Below are 24009 nucleotides of genomic sequence, written 5' to 3'. Positions count from 1 at the left end.
GTTCCAGATGCTGTGGACTGAGCCAGCACCAGAAACAGACTCCACATTTTGGGTTTAACTCAGGCAGATGGTGTAGTCTCTACAGGGTCACTTAATTTCTTGGAGTTCTCTAAAGCTGGGATGAGAAAAATTCTTATTTAATAGCTTCACCAAAGCTTAACGATAATGGTAAAGTGCCTGGAATTTGTTCAAATTAAAAAAAAAAAAAAGAATATCTTGAAATAATAACCACAATAATTATGTGGAGACTAGTTTAAATCTTGTTTTTAACTAGTTCTATAACTAAGGTAGATAATGGATGTATGAAGATGTGAGGGCCAGACCTTGCCAGGGACCAGCTCTCAGGGCAGCAAGGTGTGGTTGCTGAGCGCAGAAGTGAAGGAGGAAGCCCAAGGACAGAGCTGCGATCCGGGGGATGATAACCTGTTTTCAGAAGTGGTAGGAGCAAAGCAGCACAGATAAAGTATTTCACTTTGAAATATTTCCCCCGTTTGGCGTAAGGGGGAATAAACAACAGATGTTTTGGTTTTCACGCAAACATTTCTATTTTCTTTAGAATACAGGAAAAGAAATGAAGAAAATGTTTGTTTTGTTAGGCAGTAAGCTTCTGAGGCCCATCTAGCTGAGATGGCATGTTACGTACATGGATTTAAAGGCGTTTTAGGGGTAGGATAAGGACTGGAAATTAGCTATGTTCTTCATTCTGAGGGGAGAAAAAAATAGCTATTGGACACCTATCGAGGATGGCCTCTGTAGATGTGTGTGTGTGTGTGTGTGTGTGTGTGTGTGTGTGTGTGTGTGTGTGTGTGTGTGTGTGTGTGTGTGTGTATTTATACGGGGGAGAAAGTACTTCTGAATAGAAAATACTTGGCAGGGAGCACTATTTTCTCCCAGAAGGCTGTGTGTATGTGTGTTTCAGAAGCAGGGCAGCAAACATATTTCTCAGGCAGCAATGGGTGAATCTTCATCTGAAGCTGTTTCCTCCAACTCAATGCCTCCCACACTCAACCCCCAATCCTTTGCCAATATCCTGCCCATCCTTTACAGCCTGGGTCAAATCCTATCTCCTTCATGAGATGCTCTCTCAGATTCCCTCAGAGTTAATCACTGTCCCTCCCATAACATGTTATGTATGACCACTCCCAGAGCATTCACCATTCATGTCATTTATATATAAGTTCATGTTTCTTGTTCAGTTCAGTGAACCCCAGAAAGGCATAAGACTTATTTTGTGTTTCCTTCAACCCTGTAATACAGTCCTTTTCATAAAGCATATTCTTTACAAATGGTTGCTGAATGATTAAGTTCTCTGCTGGGGAAAACAGAATCTGAGACGGCACAAAGGAAGGAGGGGTGTTCTCCCCTGTGCTAACATATATGTGAATTCCTAGTACCTTCTCACCTGGGAAGGGAACCACGCACGGGGCAGGCCACTGATCTGCAGTGCAAATACAGCCTGAGGATGGGCCAAGAATAAGGGAAATTAATAGACACCTGGGAGTCAGTGTGCTGGGGTTTTTCCCTAGCTCTGCCTAAAATTTTCAGTGGAAAGCACTTCATGATCTTTGCACGGTTCGGGAGACTTTCTTAGAAAATCCTTTTCTGTGACGATGTAAAAGTCTGAGAGTCTCCTATCTTGCCAAGATAATGCACAGAAAGAGCTCAGATGAAAGTTAGAGAGACATGGATTTGATGTTGATAAAATATTCTACTACACAGAATTAATGTGAGGATTAATGATATAGTAAATGTAAAAGCATACTTAGTTGAGGGTCTGGAACTCAATAACCAAGGATTAGCAAAGTCAATAACTACCTATTTTGTAAATGCTGAAGTCCAACAGAAACAAAGAAGGTACAAAGCTAAAATCTTTAAAATACTGAGGCAGCCTCTATTCATGAATTTAAAAATAGACCAAAAAAAAAAAAAAAAACAAAAAAAGCCTCCAAAAAAGCCAAAAAAGGGAATCCCTAACTTTTCCTAACCCAATTCTTGCACTGAGAGGTGGGTGACACTAAAATGAAGTTATTACATACCCTATATAATATTATATACTATATATGTGTATGTGTGTATATATTATATCCAGTCTTCTCTTGGAATCCCCAGGGTATTGTTTCCAGGACCTCCAGGGACGGACACCAAAATCTGTCTGATGCTTATTATATAAAATGGCATAGTATTAGCATATAATCTACACACATTCTTCTGTATGTTTTAAATCATCTCTAGATTACTTACAATGCATATACTATGGATACTGTTGCCAGCGTGCTGGCAAATTCAAGTTTTGCTTTTTGGAACTTTCTGAAATTTTTCTGAATACTTTCCATTCCAGTGCAGAACCGATATAGGGCCTACTGTGTGTGTCTGTAGATACACGTATCTAGATATCAATATGTATATCTACATACAATATATGTATTTGCATAAAATTTCTATACAGCCGTATGTATCTCTGTAAGGATCTCAACAGACAGGGGCACTGAGAAAGACGTGTCACCTCATGAAAACAAATGCTATTCTCCTGCAAGTAAAAGGAAAATAAAGTGGGGAGAAGGGTTCGAGAAGCTGCACTACAGCTTCCGGGACGGAAGAGGCAGCCCTAGGACCCACTGGCTGCACATACCTGGCGCTTGTCTGCGATGGGAGATGACCGTGACCTCATGTGGACAGGGACGGCACGGACGTCTGAGCGCTCCAGCAGATCCTCGGCCGACATGGACTTCCCAGCCCTCCCGGCCACGGCCCCCCACGAGGAGGGCTCCCCAGGGGTCCGGTCCAGCCTCTGGGGGCCCTTTGGCCCGCCGTTAGCTCCACCGAGCAGCTCTCTTGGGGCTTGGTCCCCACGGCGCCGGTCCCCAAGGAGGCGGCCACCGGCGAAGGAGCTGCTGCGATCTCGAGGGACCCGCGAGGGCTCCCCGCCACCCCCCACTGCGGCGGCCGGCAGGTGGGTGGCCTCCCTGCAGGGCGGCAGGCTGGGCTCCCGCAGCGAGGAGAGGCTGGAGGCCGCAGCGAGGCCGGGGCCCTCGGGCGTCGCGGGCGAGGACTGGAGGTAGGCGCTCTGGGCGCGCTCCCGCAGCGGCCGGGGCTCCTGGAGGCCGGCGGCGGGCCTCTTGCCGGTCTTGCGCTGAATGTAGTCGGCCAGGGCGCTCTGCTGGAACTGCTTCAGCTCGGGCCCGGACAGGCTGAGTGTCGAGCACGCCCTGCCGTCGCGCTCGAAGATACGGCGCCGGTCAGCCACCGAGTTCTCGGCGAAATGCGGCCCCTTCCTCGGAGGGCCCGGGGTCGCCGGATCGGCCTCCTCCAAGACCCCCACCTCGTGCATCTTCTCGGGTTCCGAGTAAGAGCGTTTCTTCTGCTCAGGGGTCAGGCGCCGGCGTGCCCCTCTCCGCGCGGCGGGGGGCGCAAGCCGGGCTGGGTCGCCCTCGGCCGGGGTCACGCTGTGCCGCTCCCGCGGGGTGTGCGGGGAGGTGGAAACACGCGCCTCGGGGCTCCGCAGCGCCACATGGGCCGATGCAGGTCGCGGCTGCCAGGGCCTGGAAGCCACGGGCGTCCCCAACTCGAGGTCCCGGCGTCGAAAGGAGGTGGCCCCCAGGACACGGGACTGTGCATCCTTGATGCTATTCCGATAGGCGCGGCTGAAGGGGGCGTCTGGCACTGGCGACTCAGGCGACTTGGGCGTGCCAGGCCTCTCGTCCCGCCAGACAGCCTCCTTGTCGGCCTCGCTGAAGAGCTGGAAGGTGCTCTGGCTGCGGAGTAGGCGAGTGTCCCGCCTGGTGGGTTCTCCGGCCCGTAGTTGGGGGCCCCGGCCGCCTTCAGGACCCCGCCTCGGCTGTTGACCACACGGCTGCCAGGAAGCCTCTCCTGACTTTGGCTCCTCGTTTTTGAAGTGCTGCTCCCCACTGCCTAGGGATTCAGTGGATTCGGAAAAACGGATGTGGGCTTTTGTCTCTTCCAAAGGATTGGAAGTTGGAAATGTCCTGTTGGGCCTGTGGTTATAGGCATAACTCGAGCTGCTGCCCGCACTTGGGGGTCTCTGGCTCCCTTGCTCTCGCTGCTCGATCTTGGAAACCTTCTCCAGCACTGAGCAGTGGGGCTTCCCGTACTGAAAGCCCTGCAAAGTCGAGGCGCTGCTGGAGCTGAGCCTCCTTCGGCCCAGGCTCCATGTCTCCTGGGGGCGTGGGGAGAGCGGCTCTTCATACCCTGGGTCTGAACTGTGGAAAGAAGCCAAGGCACTAGTTCTCCCCTCCGGCCTTGGACAAGAAATTGACCTGTCCAGGTGGCTCCTGTGATCAGGAACAACTTTCCTTCCAGAGTCCTCTGCCTTGGCATTGACTGCACAAGTCGGCCGGCCATCCAGGTATACATCCTGGGCTCCCCCTCCTAAATCTAGGCTGCTCTGCCTTCTTAGACTCTCAGGAATGTTCTGGAGGGAGGAGAAGGCAGATTTGGTCTTGCCAAAGTTGCTTGGCATGCTCTGGCCTAGGCTGCCTCTCTCGAGCCTCCGCTGGATGTTGGCATTATGGTCTTCATGAAAATCCCCCTCCCAAGGCTCTGAGGGCGTGAAAGATCGCTTGTCTTCACCCACGTGCCAGGCCTGAGCCTGAGGGGACTGGAGGCCATGGTAATGAGAGTACTTGTTGCCGTGGGAGCTCTTTCTCTCACTGGGAAGTGGGCTGTCACACTGGAGAGGTGTGAGGTGTCTCTTCAGGGAGGTCTCCTCCTCGTTTTCAGGCACTGAAGGGAAATGGACTTTGTAGGGGACACATTTGGCTGAAGTCTCGGGTCTCCTCTCTACTGGGGACACGGAGTCATGTTCTAGGGGCTGGCAGAAGGCAAAGCCAGGCCTGCTAGAGCCATTTTGGTTCCCATTCTCGTCAAGGGCAGCCATCTTGTCGCAAACTCCCTGGGGAGTGGTGTACCCGCCCTCCTTGGCCAGTGCAGGGTAGAGCGTGCCATTACTACTTACGGAAGACTGGGGCACCTGGGCAAAGTGTGGCTCCAGGGCAGGTACCGGGTAGATGCCAGTTGGCAGCAGAGGTTGGCCAGGCTGGGCCTTCTGCGTGTAATTATGCTTGGGCCTCACGGGGGGGCTGTTTTCTGGACTCTTCTCTAGCACCGTATGCAGCTGTTCCTCCATGAAGGGAGATTTCAGGGCGCCTGCAGAGTTGGCCTGAGGCCGGCAGGACCGTTTCTGATCGAGGTTGGACCAAGAGCCGGGCCGTTCCCGCTGCCGAAAGGCGGCATAACTGTCACTCCGAGCCGGGGGCAGAGGTGCGCCCACTTTAGGAGGCAAGTGGTCAGCAGCGGTCTCCAAAGAACTGGGGCACTGCTGGCTCCAGGAAGCAGGTGGCGCTCCCTTGCCCCGAGGAACATTATGCCATTTATCATAGCCCTGACCATCTGTGGATGCTCGGGTGTCCCTAGCTTGGAGAAGGAGGGCTGAAGAGTTCACCTCATACTCGGCCGAGACTCCCCTCCGGGGGTCATAGACTGTCTTGACATAGCGAATGTCTGCCTGCCTCATCCCTTCTAGGAGGCCACCTCGAGCAGAAATGGTGTCCAGGGAGCCTGAGCGCTCCCGGCCAGAGACGCCCGGGGGTGGATACTCAAGGATGCTAGAACTGGTGGAGAAGGAGCTGTAAGCCGAGTCTCTCTTGTTATGGAGGTGGCTGAGCTGGTCGATGCTGCTGGTGGACTTGGCCGGGGAGAGAAGGTGGCAGGGCGGATATCCTCCGCTGGGCTCCAGGCTCTCCATGCTCCCCTGGGAGCTGCACTGGTCAGGGCTCCGCCTCAGATAAGCATGGTCATAGTTGGAGAGGTCACTGGTAGAGGAGCTGGAAGAGAGGGAGGCAAAGCAGTCAGCACTGAGCTGCTAGCATTCAGCAGGCTTACAGGCACAGGACCCAGCTTATAAATGTACTCTTGTGCAAGATGTTTGGTTTCTGGAAGGGTCAGGGAAAGGGCCATATTTGGGCCTGACTCGGCCTCCCTACGTGTCGTCACTAGGAGTAATTGCCCAACACCGTAACCTGTGTGCCTCTAATTAATCACCCAGGCTCACCAGGGGAGAAGTGGGGAGAACGAGGAAGCCAGGCGGCCTTTGAGCACAGGCAGCAACATTGATGTGATTTGTTATGTGCCAGGAGTAACATTCTGCATAGACCAAGAAATGCGAGAGGTGGGCGAGGAAAGAGGCGAGGAAAGAGGCGAGGGACGGAGACTGCATTTTGCGTCCCTTGGGGCGGGCTGTGGGAAGAAAGGGGAAAGCTTAGTAAGAGACCAGGCACGCGCCTGGGTGAGGGAGACTCTGCACATGTACATGGTTTTAGTTAATATCTTTCCTTTTTATGGAATTGAAGGGCTACTCTCTGGCAATCTTCCTGGAATCCCAACTGTACAAGAGACAATTTGTTTGTGGTGAGAAAGCCAAACACGAAACTGAATGAGAGAAGGACAGAGAGGGAGATGAAGAGTCAGAAAGAGCAGACGAGAGAGAACGAGAGGGAGGCCCAGTCACAGGAGGCTCCTGGGTGCTGGGCATCCATCACCCATGGACGACTTCCAGAGTCTGGGCACAGTCTCAAACACTCGGACGGTAACACTTTCTCTATCACAGGCTCCTCCAGGTGATTTTCAGAGCCTGCCTAGGGGAGGCGGAATGACTCTGACTCCTGGCATCATACACCCCAGAAAGCTGCCTGGAACAGAATTACTTGTAATTAGCTTTGATTACAATTTCAAAATATACTTCCCCAACATGCTGGGGGAGGAGGGACATAGATACAGGAAGGAATCAGTAGATCAAAAATCAAATAGTCTCCACAGTTCACACGTTTGTGGCTCACTATTCCCTAAAGAAGAGTAAAGAAGAATTAAGAGCTCTTGCCTAAGGTTTTCCATTTTTAAATGACTAGGCAGCCAGGCACGATTAAAATTCATGGAGCTATTATTATATTTCTAGATCTCCTGTAAGTAAATGTGGTGTCTCACTGGCCCAGGATGTGGCAGTGCTGAATGGCTGGACTGTCTCCAGAGTATGTGGGAAGAGACTAGAAGGATCATATTCTGAGTCAAAACTGGTACAGGAATTCAAGGAAAAGAAGACTACATTTTCATCAACTCACCCCAAGAAGGTAATTTTTCTCTATCAGAGGAAGTGAACTCACTTTCTGGAACATCCTGCTTTGGGAGGGACAGGTGTTAAATTCAAGGGAGAAAGGAAGGGGACAGCTCCCGAGCCAACCAGATGAGGGAAATCAGTCCTGGCACTCAGTGGCACGGCAGATGTCACTGCCAGCTTTTACCCGCCACGCTCCCCTCTACGTGAAGAGGCTGTGTTGAAAATGCACATGACAAGGCTCAGTTGAGGATAATCCCATATGACCCACTTCTGCTTCCCTTTATCTCCTCAAACAGAAGATTCAGAGCTAATACTTCGAGGGGACCTGGAAGCAGTCGATCCCACAAGGGCTGTATCGCTTACCAGTTCCATGCAGGTGGTAGACACCACTAAATCCTCCTCCCAACTGCTAAGAATTTTAGCAGTCTTTCATTGAAAGGATAATTCAAATTTGACTTTTTCTTGCACGTTCCTAAATTAAAGTGTATTAACTGACGGGTTAACGGAAGCACTACTAAGTGGGAGGAAACGTCGTCACCAACTTACTTCAAAATACAGATGGTGTCTGGAAACACGAAGTCACTGGCGTACATGTCTCTAGCCAGGCAGCGCAAGGGTAGAGTGGGCTCCATCCCATAGCCAAAGGAAACTGAACCCACCAATCCTCAGATGGAATGCATCACCTGAGGACTGTGACATGCTCTTCCCTGCTTTTCAGAGAATTCCCATTCCTGAGTTGACTGGGGACCATGATGAATGCCTTGTGCCATGCCATGGAGTGCCCTGACATCACCCTCTAGGAATAAGGTCTTCTACCACATCCTGGGAGCAGCCACTCTGATTACCCTCACCATTCCTGCTTCCAAGATGGCACTCTCAGTGATGCTTAAAAAGAACATAGCATGAAGGTCTTCAGTCCCTGCAACAGTCCCAGCCCACACAGAGATAGCCTTACTATCAAGATGAGTGTGTCGAGTGTGTCAGAGTTCCTGCTGTGTGTGGCGACCTCTCCAACCTCATTTTCTATTGCCCTCCTTCTTGCTCACTGACAGCCTACTCACAGTCCCTCAAACCCATGAGATACATTCCCATGTCAGGGTCTCAGGGCCTCTGTATTCGCTGTTCCCACCACAAGGAATGCTCTTCACCTGGCTCACTCCTTTCCTCTAGTCAAGTCTCTGCATCACAGAAGACTTCCTGGAACTCACTATCTAAAAAGTACCTCCTCTCTCCTTACTCCCTATTACTCTGCTTTATTACCTCATAGCACTTACCGCTACTTGATATTACATCACATCCCTCTGCTTGTATGAAAGAGACTTCCATTGTATCTATAATGTTTAAGATCTGAAGCAAATATAACTAAATGTTAATTCTGTGGTAGAGCCAAGCATCCTTAGAATGTTACTCTATTTTATGTTTAAAAGTATTTTCTACATACTTAAAATACAGCAAAGAGCACAAAGCAAGTATATGAAAACATTTCCTAAAGTGTATTCCCAAAACATTAATTCCTTGGATGATCAAATATGTTTGGAAGACACTGGGATAAATAAGTTAAATAACTGTAGTTACTTTAAGACTTCTGAGTCCTTAATAAACTATTGTTCACATGATGTTTTTAAGGGAAAATATACTAAGCAGAGTTTTCTAAATGTATATGACCCTAGAAATTTTTTCTAAGGCACATCTAATGGATTATTATTCTATAGAACCCCCCACCTGGGGAAACAATAAATATTACAGGGTGGGGGCTTTTTATGTCTTGTTCAGTCTTGTACCCTCAATAACTAGAAATCATCTGAGACATAGTAGGTACTCCACATCTATTTGTCAAAGAAAAGAATCAATGAACACATACTGGTTCTTTAGAATTTTGATACTGTTAATTCAGCCTCTTAGGAGGGGACTAGACTACATGACTTTAAGGTTTCTTCTTTAATACTTGAGGACCATTGTGAGATCTCTGTAGGACAGCAAAAACTCAGCGACAAGGGTCTGACAGAAAGCGGCTGAAATACAATTTCTGTGAAATCCCAGATGCAAGCCAGCTTGCAGACAGTGAAAATTACATGTGTTCAGTCTCTCTGAACACCTGTCCCTCTCTCCTCACTCCTGCCTCTCCCCACCCCTCGAGCTCCCTCCTCCTCCCGCTTTTTAATGAGAAACAGATCCACACATTTAGGACTGAGATGGGGTTTCTGGAACTAAATGAAGGCTGTCAGAGGAATGCCAACCCCCAGACTACTAGCTGCCACTGTGCTCCCCAGAAATGTGCCAGCAGAGCTTCCCCATCTACAGTTGCCAAGGGCAGACTCTCCAAGCAGGCTCTGAGCTGCTGGAGCTGGAAGCCCGAGGCACGGAGTGAACAGACCACAGGGTGCTTTGTGCCAGCGTCGAGGAGAATCCACACGTCAGTCACTTTGGGTGCTCTGAGCTCTCCAGTCTCCCTCTGTACCCTCTACAGAGCTTTTGTGCTGACAGTCACTGTGTCAGAGGGAGGCTGTTCTGAAGCTTGAACTGGATGACAGACTGGTAGGTACAGTACAAGATCCACCTGCCTAAACCCCTCTGGAGCTTGGGCCGAGAAGGAAACGGCGAGTGGAGAAGCTTCAGGATACCACAGTTCCGAGTCCGCCTCCGCCGTCCTCCCGGGGCCTCCTGGCGCTCACCAGGGCTCCTGCAAGCAGTTATTCTAAGCACTGGTTACAGTTGCCTTATTTCTGCCTTTGGACTAGCATATTTTTTAGGTCACAGCATGACTTCAGATTTCAGGCCTCCTAAGGTGAGGGGTTAGGAGGCTTCAAAGGGCCCCACTGCGTAGGGGTCTTCTGTTAACATGCACCTGCATTCTATAAATATGAGCCGGTTTATGCCATTTCTCTAGTTCATTACTAGGTTTCACTGTGCATCTGATAAGTCTTCAGCCTAATTATTATAATAAGTTTTCATAATTATTGAGTGTCTACTACATTCCAGGGACTACACTGAATGTTTTGCACATTATTTTGTTTAGTCCTCCTTATGATCCAGTGAGATATATATTATTAATTTCATTTTACAGACAAGGAAATCAAGATCAAAGAGGTTAAGTGGTTTGCTCAAGCTCATGCAGTAGGTGGTGAAGCTGAGATTTAACCCGAGGTCTGACTTAGAAGCCCAAGTACCTCACCATCACGCCGTGCTTCCTTCACACTGTTAGGCTCCCAAAGCGAATTCTCTGAAGGTCTTCAACACCTCCGCGCCCACAGAGCAAACGCTCTCTGCCTGTGTGGTGTGGGCCCTGCCAGGGTCTCTGGTCCCGGAGCACACATGGCTCAGATGGTGAGAATAAACTCTCTCAGGGTTACTGGGAGGGCCAAGGGAGAGGAGTGTCTGTAACAAGGAGGGCAGCCAGGGAAGTATCGTAATATGCTGGGCGCCATGCCCACCCTTGAGAGATCTGGGATTTGGCCATTGATTTGGGCAGACATGAGTGTTAGGGGTTCTGAGTCCTGGCCAAATGCATAGCCACCATCTGTTAGTTAAGTAATCCTTCCAGAAGCCAACTCCCCGCTCCCTGATATGCAGCAGCACCTACATCTCATTCACGTAGGACCCACGTTACCCTGAGCCTCCAGCCTTCCTACCACCACCCGTATCCAAGTACTTTCAAAAAGTGGTGAGTGGCAGAGCCTGCCTCCCTGGAATCAGAAGATGGATGCAAATTCGCATGGCTCCAAGTCTGCAGTAAGTGTAGGGGCTTCCTGACTTAGTTCTGTAATATGTCTGGGTGATCAGGCTCGGCCCCCTTCTCCCCAGTCCCCTTCAACTGTGTAAGCTCTAATTACTATAATAAATCTCTCCTCCCATAACCTGCTTTTTCCTGACAGACCTTGACTGATAGAGTGACTAGAAAAGCAGAGGATGTACAACTAGTTTAACTAGTACAGAGGAAGTATAGCCAGTGGCTATGGGCAGTGGTGCTGAAACCTGGCTTGGATGTGAGTCTTGACTAGGTTACTGATCAGACACTTGACCTTGGACAAACTCATCTCTCCAGCTTCTGCTTCCTGTCCTGTGAAACAGGGTTAAGAACACTGTATCTGTTTCAAAGGCATGTATGAAGGACCACATGAGATGACGTACACGCTGAACAGTTCTCAGTGTGTTAACTGCTTCAGTTGGAGCCAAACTGGATAACTGGCCTGAACGGAGGGAGAAAAACCAAGGGGGAGTTCAAATACTGAATACAATCATTGGGATAAAAAACAGATACATATCTGACTATAGAAGGAAGGACGTGAAGCATTGAGGGAGGGAGTCGTCAGTTTTTCTAGCACAGGTTATAATGTGTATGTGAGAAGGGTCTGACCGAGACTCGACAGACCCCATAAATATCTCAAATGGCCGGTCAGTGCTCGTAATAATCCTGGCCTCCCTCTACACCAGTTCTAGCCCAGGATGCAAGGATGACACGTACACATGTTAGGGGTTTGAAGATGAGGATGGTGGGGAGAGAGATTTAACACTCGGCGTGAGTTTAAGAAAACAATCTTTTCTGGGAACAGGATATTTCAAAGTAAGAACCCCCTGGGCCTCAGGTGTGGCCACTTACCTGGAATGGTAGCTTTGGGGCCAAGGAGTGCCAATCGTGCCCTGAGATATCTGCATCATGCTGGCATCGGGTTGGCTGTCTCCAAATTTGGTTGAATGCCAGGAGTGAGGTCGGCCCACAGGTTCACTGCGCCTGGGGAGACACAGGAGAGGGGCCCCCACATTAGGAGCATTCTCAGCCCATCTCTTTGCCCACCGGATTTACGTATTTGGAAGCAGACACTACTATGTCCTCAGAGAGCAAAAACAATCAGGTAAATACTGGCAAGTAGACCTTACTCATCATTGTTCTTCTCTGCTTTATTAATATTTTCATTTTCCTTTTAATTTTAACATGATTTCAGTTACATACAAATATTGCAAACTTAGTTTAAACAATTCCCGCATAAGCCCTAGTGCATTGTTGGTGAGAGTGCAAATTGGTGCAGCCACTATGGAAAACAGCCTGGAGTTTCCTTTAAAAAATTAAAAATAGAACTACCAATATGATCCAGCAATCCCACTTCTGGGTATATATCCAAAGACACTGAAATAAGGATCTCACAGAGACATCTGCTTTCCTATGTTCACTGTAGCACTACTCACAATAGCTAAGATATGGAAACAACCTAAGTATTAGTGGATAAATAGATAAAGAAGATGTGACTTATGTATACAACGGAATATTATTCAGTCATGGGGAAGAAAAAAATCCTGTCATTTGCAACAACTTGGATGCATTATGCTAAGTGAATGAAGCCAGGTAGAGAAAGACAAATACTGCATAATTTCACTTATATGAAGACTCTAAAAAGAACAACCCAGAAAAACAGAGTAGAGGGGTGGTTACCAGGGGTTGGAGAGAATGGGGAGATTTTGGTCAAAGGGTACAAACTTCAAGTTATAAGATTAACAAGTTCTAGGGATCTAATGTACAGAGTGATTATAGTTAATAATACTGTACATATACATACTCGAATGTTGCTAAGGGAATAGATTTTAAATGTTCTCACTGCAAAAAAAGAAAGAAAGAAAGAAAGAAGTGGTAACTATGTGACTGGATGGAGGTGGTAACTAATACTATGGTGGTAATCATTTTGCAATTTATAAATGTACCAGATCAAGATGTTGAATACCTTAAACTTATACAATGATTGAAATATTAATTATATTTCAATAAAGATGGGAAACAATCCCACATGACCTTCACCAGGCTTTCCTACATGTTAACATTTTATGTTTTATTTAAAGCACATGGAGTTGCCTTGGTCTTTCTTTGCACTACTTACCCATGTATAAATACGGGAGCAGTAATTCTTGCCCACCTCCCAAGGGACTTCGGGTGGAAATATGGTTAAAAGCTTTCTGGGGACTTTAAAGTCCTGTCATATCCTGATGCTGGAAATGCTATTATTTTAATATCTTGGTAAGAACTACATAAAAATTAGCAGCTACCTTGGTATTAACACTGCTCCAGGCTGCACAGCATAAACAAGATACTCTACAAAACAGTTTCTCATTTTGCAACTCAATGACTTCATTTTTAAACATTCTGCCCTTAGAACACAAAGAACTGACAAAGCCAAAGGGAAAAGTGGGTGTCTTTCAAACTGCAATCCTGAAGGGGAATTGGTAAGGAGGATTACACTACTATTGAAGGTCAGGGTCAGGAGAGAGTGGCTATGCTTTATTTTTGGCAAAAAAAAAAAAAAAAAAAAAATGAGGTAAGCGATCAAGCATTTTATGCTAAAAACTTTTGAATGGTAAGAATGTAAGGAAATCTTTCTGCAATTTAGAAGCACTTTTATGAGATCCAGGAATCCACCTTGATTTGCTGAAGGTGAAGCTGTAAATATCTATTCCTTTTCTATCCAGCACCAACCAATAAAATTTGAAGAGTGTTAAGTGTATCAGAATAATATTAGCCCAGGTGTCAGGAGATTTGGGTTCCTACCCTGACGTTATTAACTTGCTCTACGACCCTGTGTAGGTCACTCCCCAACTCGAAGCTTCTAAAATGAAGACATTAACCAAAGAGGCTGGATTAACCTCATTTTAATCTGAAATAACTTTTAAAATGTGTAAGAGAGACACTGAAGGACTTGCCAAGAGAGAATGATTTCCAAAACATACATATATTTCAATTTTCTGAAGAGCAGATATGGTGATGGGAAAATGGTCTTGTGTGAAGCAAATGATCATTGGAGGCAAACAAGATTTTCAGCCGTCAGTCAATAAATACTGAATCAAAGGCACCTAAAGGCAGGTGGACTAATGTCTGGGTTGCTAGACAGGCCAGGCCAAGAGAGAAAAGTTGAAATCTCTTTTGATCGAATTCTGGAGTTGGAAAGAGGCTGGAATGTGTGGCTAAAGGTACCAGCTCCAATGTCAGAGAAATTCTAATCCTAATACCCATTACCGGTTTCTTGGCTTTTGGATTTTAGTTAAGTTTCTTAACTGCTCTGAGTTTCCTCATCTGTAAACAGCAGACTATAATAGAACCTACTCATAGGGGTTTATGTGAGATTAAAAATGAGATTATATACCCAGCACACAGTAAGAGCTCAATACCTGTTAAGTATAATTATCATCAACCATTCATTATTAATGAATTGATAAGGAGTCGAGGTAAGCCCGTTAGAGAGCTCTGAGAGGAAGGGCAGAAAAGGGGAGCAAGAGGCTGGATGAATGAAAGCGGGGAGGGGAATGGACAGGAACTCTTGGTGGCGCAGTGGCCCAGCTCTGAGCATCCCAGTAAGGTATCAAGAGTTAAGAATTAGGGCAGAACCTGTGCTGAGACCTACTGTGGTCACAGCCTGAAGGACCTTGGCCATTCTGGTGAGGCCAGGGCAGTGGCTGGGACCTCTAGTCAGGGAAGTAAACACAGGCCAAGGAGGAACAAGCCTTGCCCACCTGGGTACAAGGACAGAACTCAAGGGAACAGCAGCACTGCCCTGGGCCAGAGAGATGCAGCAGGATGCGAAATTAAGAGGCCCACTGCGGAAGCCAACAGATGACAACTTGCCTGGCTTCCTGCTCCCATCCCTCTCTAATCCTCACAGAAGGCCCCAGGTGCCCCACTCCTCCGGTAAGTTCAATCCATCCTTGCTCAGGGAGGCATTCAGGGAGCCCTGGGTTCACGGCTCAGGATCTGAGTGGCTTGGCATTCTTGCTGCTAGCTCCACTCTGACCCTGCACACCCTGCTTCTCAGAAACTAGGCTGATGCCTCTTCGACCAGTTCCTCGAAGCCAGGCTACCCCCTTGAACCCCAATTCCTCACTGACTTAGATTCCCACCTTATCACCCAGTTCCATCCAGTGATGAGAAATCCTTCCCAGTGCTCCAAGCCCCTTAAGGACAGGCCAAATCACATAGTCTGTTAAGTCCCAGGGTCAGTGCTCAAACCAAGCTACATATGACTTCAGACTCAATAAATGTTACTGGTTAATCATACAGCAAAACCCCAGAACTTAATGGAAAAAAATATAAAGTCTCTTTAGCATAAGGCACCTGGAAACATTTCATATACGTATCATTCTGGACCCAAATGGGTCCAAAATACCTAAGGAGAAAAAGCAAACTGTCTTGGTGGTGGAGCGGCCCAGCTCTGAGCATCACTCATGTTCTGGCTGCCAAGTGAAGAGTTCTCAGTGGTAGGACTCGGGAAGCAACGGGCACAGGTGAAGAGTGAAGGCAGCCCAGCACCTGAGGATGGTAATGCTGAGAACGGCTCTTTGGCATCTTTATACCCCAACAGTATCCGTCCATGCTCAGCTAAATACCCCGGGGCTGAGCAGCTTTTCCCACCCAAGGGAAATGGACAGGGCTGGAAAATTCAACAGGCTCTGTAGAGAGAAGAGAAGGTCCCTCTTCTCATCAAGGAGCTGAGGCATGAGACAATGTTTACCAATAACCTCAGGGATTCCAGAGAAGCCCTCCAGCCTGAAATCTCAGTGGGAAGAAGTGAGGGGGTGCCCTGTAGCAGAACACAGCGACCCAGTCTTAAAATCAGTTGGTACACCTCCCTCATGAAGGATCAGACACTGCGCAAAGTTCTGAATCAGACGCTGAAGTGTAAAACGAGGCTGTGCAGAGTACGACGATGATAAATGGAGCACTTTCATCTAGGTAAGGTGAAGAAAATTTCTCTTTGTGCTTTGAAGACAAGAGCAAGGCTTTCTTTTAAATGTAAGCTATCTGGACTTTTCTACAATTTCCTTCCCATTCATTCAAGGACATTCATAGAGATTTTCTACATGTCAGCCACCGTGCTGGCCCTGGTGATACAAAGATGAACAAAGTATCATTAGACCCAAATAATTCACAGTACAGTAATTCTACAGCCAAGTAGAGGACCATTAGAACACGGCACGATGGGCTCCGTGACAGAGACCTGGACAAGGTGCTCGGTGAACTCAGAACAGGGGGTTTCACTTTTAACTAAACCATGAACGATTTCTCCACATGGAAGGGGCAAGAAATGGAAAAGGACATCCAGGTAGAAGAAATAGCATGACAAATGTGTGGAAAGGCACAAGAAAAAGGACAAGCAACTCAAGTGGCTGGAGAGATGATGCAGCAGAGGACGGTGAAGAGGCGGGGTGGGGGGGGGTGTCCAGATCTTCATGTCCCTCACCGAGGGTGTGGACAGCACCCTGTAGAACTGGGAGCCACCAACGAACCTTAGCCAAGGAGGGGTATGTTCAAATATGAGCTTCGGGAAGCTGTTGCCAATAATGAGAATAAATTTGAGAGAGATAAGACTGGAAGATATTGTATTGCCCAGGGTAAGAGACAATAAAGGCCCGGCACTAAGGCAATGACCGTGAAGTTAAGGTTGATGAGAGATCTAAGAGCCACTAAGGTGGCAGAACGCTCAGCCTAGTAACTACCTGGATGGAGCTGGTGTAGACAGAGTATAGTCAAAGTGGAAGGATGGCTTTTATGTTTATAGCTTGTACGAGAATGGTAATATTATTAACCTATGTAAAGAACTATGAGATGGGGGTGGAGAGAGGAAGAGGAGGGAACTGGAGCGGGGCAGCTGATGGCTCACTCAGGGCATGCAAATGTGAGGTGCTGCGGGCTTGTCAGTGGGGGTGTACGGGAGGCAGTGGGGTCTACAGGACTGGGGTCTGGGCTGCACACAGAAATGTAGGGGTCACAAAACACATGGCCCTTGAGAAAAGACAAGCTGCTTGGGGAGGAGCACAGGGAGCCCAACAAAAAGTGCTTTAAGGATGGGTCTCCGAGAACTATCACAATTTGGTGGGGGAGTGGGGGGGTGGGCGGGGGGAGTCTAACAGGAAGTGTCCAGAGAAGTAGGAGAGGCTTCTACAGACTCCTAGGGGGAGAACGAGGAGGAGGAGCTGTCAACCATTCCAACCGCTACAGAGAGGCTAGTCTGATGTGGACAGATGCATGGCCACTGGATTTGAAGACTGGGAAGTCTTTGCAATGGAATGACAGGGGCAGAGGCCTGATTATGATGGGCCAAAAGGTAAATGAGAGAGAAAATGGAGACAGCAAGGGCAGAGAAATTTTTCAAGAACTTGGTTCTAAAGGGGAGAAAGAGGGAGGTAACTAGAAGACTTGAGGGGGCCAGGGAGTAAAAAGGATCTGTTCTTGCTGTTTAGTTTTAAATAATGAGAAGGGTGAGCAAATCTGTATGAGACAGGGAAAGCACGCATGCATAGCTGAAGGCAGAGGATGAAGAGAGGCTGACACTCCTTAAGACTCGGGAGGAAGTAGGAAAGGATGGCATTCTATCTAGGGCACAGGAGGACGGCATGACCACATGCAGAAGTCAAGCCAATTACACTGAGATGAGAAGAAAGGAGGAGGTAAGATGTTCATACTTATGTATGAAAGGAAGCGGTGGGAGGATGGTTAAAGGATGTTACACCCACTGTCCTCTATTTTCATTAGGAAGCCACAAAGAGGGAAAAGGGAGGGGCTTGATGTAGGTGGGGCTCCAGGGGCATGGCGGATAGGGACTGAAGAGTTGGAACTGATTAGAGATATTTAAAAGATTTAATAACAAAGATGTGGTCTCTGCCCTTACGGAACTTACATTCTGGTAGTGAGACCAAATGAAGTAATCCTATAGTAAATGATAAACCATTTAGAAATAATTCCTACATAAATCAATAAATCATACAGAAATCATAAAGAAATAATTCCTGCAAGATAAAGTAAGTGCCCAAGACCTGCAATGCCAAGACAGGAAACCCAGCTTGGGGAGCTGCTTCTCTGGAGTAGCCTGGAGAGGTAACCATGTGCCCTGGGGTGGGCAGATTTCACACAGGTGCAATACATTAAGAACAGGGTGATTTTGAAACAAACAAACAAATCATAAGGTTCTGAAAAATATGCCCCTTTCTTTTGGACGCAGAGCATATGCTAGGAGAAGGTTTCAGAGATAAATCTTTGTTTTGTAAGATTCTTCCAGTATGTACAGCTAAGTGATGAAATCAGGGAAAAGAACAATGAAAAAGGCGACTAAAATATAGCCCACCAACACGCATACCTTGCTGGAGAGGGGTGTAAATGAGTACAACCTGAATCAGGAGCACCTTGGCAACGTTTAGCAAAAGATTTTTAAATATATGCCTCAAAAGTCTGAAAAGCAACCTAAATGCTTATCAGCAGGAGATCAGTTAAGTCAATGTGGTACCTCTATGTGAGGAAATACTCATGTGGTCATTGAAAGAAATGAGTAGTTCTATACACAGACATGGAAATATCTCCAAAATATACGGTTAAAGGGTGATACTAAGATTCAGGAACTGTGCATGCAGTATGTGGGGAAAAGACCTACATAATCACTTATGTTTATTACTGTAAAGAATATAATGGGAAGAACACCTGAGAAACTAGAACCAGTGCCTGCCTCTGGGGAGAAAAACTTATTTTTCACTGTGTTTCCTTTTGTAAGTTTTGAATTGTGTACCATGTACATGTGTTACCTATTAAAAAGCAAAGTATTTTAAGAATAGCCTCCCATTTTAAAAATATAATTCACTGTACCTTGAGATAACCAAAAAAGTCAAACAGCTGTTTAGTGACTTTTTCAATGATGCAAATAATTTACTAAGCATTCCTAAAGAGCACAGCACGCTTTTAAATTTTAGGATCACTTTGATCTTTAAGAGGATAAGGAAATATTTTCCTAAAGCACATTACATCATGAGCATATCAGGAAGAGTCAGAAGACCATTTAATTTTAAAATCAAGCAAACTAAGTTTTGTGTGTGGGCGTAATTCAAACAAAGCCCTTTTGTTGCATTCCTAACCACAAACAAGGAAGCTCAGTCGCGTGGGATGGGTAGGCTGATGAAACTGGAACTAGCAAGTGACACGATGTCCTTCTTAGATGATTTTGCCCGGAACAGAGAGAGATTCAGGAATGCAAAGCATATTTTGGAGATATCTACACTAAAGCAGTTCAGGTCTTTCAAACAGTATTCACTGATCACCTACAATGTGCCTTCTACTTTGCAGAAGTACAGCTGAAGCTCTGGGAGGTCCCAGATGGCCTCAAGGAGTTTATCATCTTGTTGGGGAGTCTCAAATACAAGAAGAAATATTCAACAGCATCACAGTATTACTCATTCACTCAAAAAACATTTCAGTGCCTCCCGAGTGCCAAGCACCATTCTAGGTCCTTGATATATACGTATTTTCTCACTTACCCTTTACATTGTATCTTTATAAGACCATTAAGGAGAAAATGAGGTCATCACGAGAGACTAAGCAACTCGTCCACAGTCACAAGGGCAGTGGGGAGCAGAGCTGATGTTTAAACCAGAGCCCGTGCTCTTAACCTCCGAGCAACAAGCGGTATAAATGACAACGAGGTGAGGTTGACAGAGGAGGGAGACAATAGGCAAGTAAGCAAAGAAACAGGATATTTTCATGTAGTTGTGAAGGGCTCTGAAGGAAGCAGTACTGGGTGATGTGAGAGTGTGACTGAGGATCCTGGTCTGGGTCAGGGACAGTCTCTCTGAGAGGGTAACATTCGAACCAGATCTAAATGATGAGAAAGAGTCAACCATGCAGAGCAGCGAGCAGAGTGTTTAGCACAGAAGCAACAAAGAAATGCAAAGGCCTTGAGGCAGGAATAAAGGTGAGGTTTCCAAGCAGCAGAACAGAGGGTAGCCAGAGCCTTGTGAGTGGAGAGCAGATGGTAGGAAGGTCAACCAGTTATAAGGGGCCATCTAGGCTCTCGAGGATTTTGGCATAAGCCCCAAAATGCTCACGTCTGACATTGGCTAGCAAGGCCTGGTAGTAGAGCGGGAATTTAGATAACCCTGAAGGGTTGGATAAATGGAGAAGGTGACAACCACAACTTGGAAAATAAGAAATTCTAAGAGTTGGAGTCAATATTTTGTTGATATTGTTCTCTGATGAGCTGTTATGACAGACTTGCTTGGGCTCTTCTGGGCCCACTAACATCATATACCATGCCAGTCATCAACTGGACGTGAACTGAATGTGTACGAATATCAAATACACTCGGACTACCAGCACTACCGGATACAATATCATGTTTCTCAATCGACTTACTAACACCCTACCTGCCGTCATTTGCTAGGTGCACAACGCTATCACAGACAACAAAGTCCATCGTAACAAGGTTCTAGTCTTACCCACCCCCCACGAGAAAAAAAGAAAGGAAAAGGAGAAACAATTATACCAATATATTCTGTAAATTAGGTCTATTAGAATGAACATGTCATGGATTTGGGTTGAGAGTCTTCATGATACACTTACTGAACACCATGAGCTTAGCAGGGGATTAAAGTATGCTTCTTTTCTTTTTTTAAATTTGATTTTTTTTAAATTAAAGTATCCTTGATTTATAATGTTTCAGGTGTACAGCAAAGTGATTCAGTTATACTATATATATATATATATATATAAAGTCTTTTTCAGATTTTTTTCTGTTATAGGCTATTATAAGATACTGAATATAGTTCCCTGTGCTACACTGTAGGTCCTTGTTGCTTATCTATTTTATATACAGCAGTGTGTATCTGTTAATCCCAAATCCCTAATTTATCCCTCCCACCCCTTCCCTTCGGTAACCATAGGTTGTTTTCCATGTCTATGAGTCTATTTCTGTTCTGTAAATAAGTTCATTTGTGTCATTTTTTTTTTTAGATTCCACATATAAGTGATATCATATGATATTTATCTTTCTCTGTCTGACTCACTTCACTTAGTATGATAATCTCTAGGTCCATCCACGTTGGTGCAAGTAGCATTATTTCATTCTTTTTTATGGCTGAGTAATATTTCTTCATATATATGTACCATATCCTCTTTATCCATTCATCTGTTGACGGACTTTAGGTTTAAAGTATGTTTCCTAAGGTTCTTTTTGTGTGTTGCTGTGATTTTTTCCCTATTTTCCCCCATCTTTTAAAAAAATTATGAAACACTTCAGACATACATAAATACATTCAAATTAATAAAAAAAAACACTCATGTACTCATTACTAAAATTTATCAAATCTTAGTATTTTCCCCATATTTATTTTAGGTATTATTTTGAATAGGTAATTAATTAATGCAGGGTTTTTTTTTTTTTTTAATTGGAAGCCGTTGAGAAGTCTTACTCTCCTCATATTCCAGCCCCTCCACCCATTTCTCTTCCCCCAACAGGGAACCTCTGTGGGTTAATTTCTTACGTACCTTTTCCAGTACTTTGTTATGATGAAGTACAAACAAATAAAAACATATCTCATTTTGGTCCCTTCACAAAAGGAAAGAGACCTCTTGTTTTTTTTTAAATTCTATATCAGTACTTACAGAGCTTCCTCATAGCTTTCTTTTTTCCTTTTAGCTGCCTAGTATTCCATTGTGTGCATACAATATACTTATTTAACCAGACCCTTTCTGTAGACACTTTTCGATTTCCAGTCTTTTGTCATTAAAAATAATGCTTCAGGGAATAACTACATCCACACACTGTTTTCTATCTTGCCGACATATCTGCAGAAATTCCTCGAAGTGGAATAGCTGGCTTAAAATAAAATGCACTTGCAATTTTGGTAGTTATTGTTAAATTGCCCCTTTCATGCTTTAAAGAAGAAACAAACAATATGAATAATTAAATGTTGCTGTGCAAATAATTCTTTAGGGAATTACAATTATATCTTCTTTGGTATAGAAGAATAGATGATTTGTATTTGAACAATGCCTTTTTAGGCATTTCCTGTTTACAGGAAAATGATGCTCCCCAAATACTGATGATAAAAATATACAGTCACTGATAACTACAAGCAAGTCAAGCTGCACTAGGCTGCACTTGTAACACTGTTCCATTCATAAATCCAAATGGAACACTTTCTGGAATAAAAAAGAAAATTACCCTATACTGAGATATGTTTTCTACATATTCACAGGAGACAGACAAGCTCTTAAGAATTTTTAGAGTTGAAAAAATGCATCAACTTCCAAAATGTGAAAAAAAGGTGGTAACTTTTCCTTAACACACAGTTGGCAAAGACATTGCTTTTGAGAAATCCTTTAGCCCTTTTCAGCATCCCTAACCTCTAGTTTCCATGACAACTGGGCTCCTCAATGCTATGCTTCAGACTTTTGGAATTTATAGAAAAGTCTAACAAGCAAACTTTCCCAAAGCTTTTATAATTGCCTCACTAACATCTGTGTCTTTAATAAACAACAAGTTTATACTATACAGCACAGGGAACTATATTCAATATCTTGTAGTAACCTATAATGAAAAAGAATATGAAAACCAATACATGTGTGTATATGTATGACTGAACTATCATGCTGTACACCAGAAATTTACACAACATTGTAAACTGACTCTACTTCAGTAAAATTCAAAAAAATCGAATAAAAAAAGGAAGGAAGCCCATCAACAGCAGTAAAATAATAAGTAAATAAGTAAATAAATAAATATTTAAAAATCTGTGTCTTTAAAAAGTGGTTCAGTGGGCAGAAAGGTATGCATTAGGTAATACAACCCGATAGCAACACACAGTTCTTTCTGGAAAGAGAAGTTCTTTTTAAATGTCACATCCTGATAATATGCCCTGAGGACTTTGGCTTTGGCAACTAAATCACAACTAAGAGTAAAGTATGCTAAAAGACACACACATAAGATTCCAACATCTAAAATTTGCATAATTAAAAAAACCTCTTTTTTTGGTTTGTTTGTTTGGGGTTTTTTTTGGTTGAGGAAGGTAATCAGGTCAGTTTCTTGGTTTGTTTGTTTGTTTATTTTAATGGCGGTACTAGGGGTGAACCTAGGACCTCATGCATGCTAGGCACACAGTCTACCAGTGAGCTATACCCTCCCCTCCTTTTCTTATAAGAGACTTTATCCAACTCCTCCACACCTGTTCCAACATCCTTTCATTACTAGTTTATCTCCTCCTTATTCTCCATTTTGAAACATTTTTTTAAGTTGAAATTTTATTGATGATCACACAAAACTATTACCATAAAAAAGAAGGTCTAGCCATGGGGGTCAGTGTTTTTCAGTTAGTCACCAATGAATGGGTGGTGATGCTGAAATATCTTTTCCTCAATATTCCCCTCCTCCCCTCGACTGACACATACAGAGGAATCAGAATAGTCAACTCTCCTCCCCACACTTCAACGTTTGCCTGTAAGTCATGGCAGAAGTTGACGCCAACACATCTCTCGTCTATAATAGCATGCATCTTTGTTTTTCTTCAAATTCCAAATTCAATTACAATGGAATAGAATGCATAGCATACATAGACTAGCATGAGCTCTAATTATTAACACTTTCTTCTTCTCAATTCTCAGTTTGGAACCAGACATTTCATTTGTTTGAGGAAGGAAGGAGGGACTGGCTTTTACTGATTTCTTCAAATACTGACTATTATGATTTAAGTGTCTTTGACACTACTTCTCTGTGCCACAGACTAGGTTGCTAGGGCTTAGAGAGGAGAAATCACTTCTGTGCTGTATTCATCTTCCACACACTAACACACAGGCAGACACCCACAAATACATGCTCATGGATCTCAGAGAGGATCAGATAGATGCAGAGAACTAGAAACATTGTGTGTGCCCCTGAACTTCCCGGAGGCTCTCCCAGGGGACCCCTGTTGGACAAATTAGGACACAATGAACGGTATGCAGGGCTCTCCCCTTCCACTGGGGCTGCAGGGCTGAGGGCAGGAGGCAGGACACCCACCGCGACAGCTGGACACCCTCCTCCGTGTGTAAACCCACAGAAGACTGCCCTTTGAAGTTTTAAAGGACACTCTTCAAACCAAATACCAACCAAGATATT

The 24009-nt window shown here is 45.3% G+C and overlaps 1 protein-coding gene across 2 annotated transcripts in view; it reads right to left on the bottom strand.

Annotated features, from left to right (window-relative positions):
- Positions 1 to 24009, bottom strand: part of SHROOM3 (shroom family member 3) — a 296769-nt gene that overhangs the window by 27111 nt on the left and 245649 nt on the right. For both annotated transcript variants that reach the window (XM_064485530.1, XM_031471167.2), the window contains exons 4-5: positions 11724 to 11855; positions 2630 to 5840 (exon numbers count right to left, since the gene is read on the bottom strand). In XM_064485530.1, coding sequence (XP_064341600.1) covers positions 2630 to 5840; positions 11724 to 11855 — 3343 coding nt within the window. The remainder of the gene's footprint in view (positions 1 to 2629; positions 5841 to 11723; positions 11856 to 24009) is intronic.

This window comes from Camelus dromedarius, chromosome 1, assembly GCF_036321535.1.
Source record: "Camelus dromedarius isolate mCamDro1 chromosome 1, mCamDro1.pat, whole genome shotgun sequence".
NCBI lineage: Eukaryota > Metazoa > Chordata > Mammalia > Artiodactyla > Camelidae > Camelus > Camelus dromedarius.
This window is presented reverse-complemented; position numbering and strand designations above follow the sequence as displayed.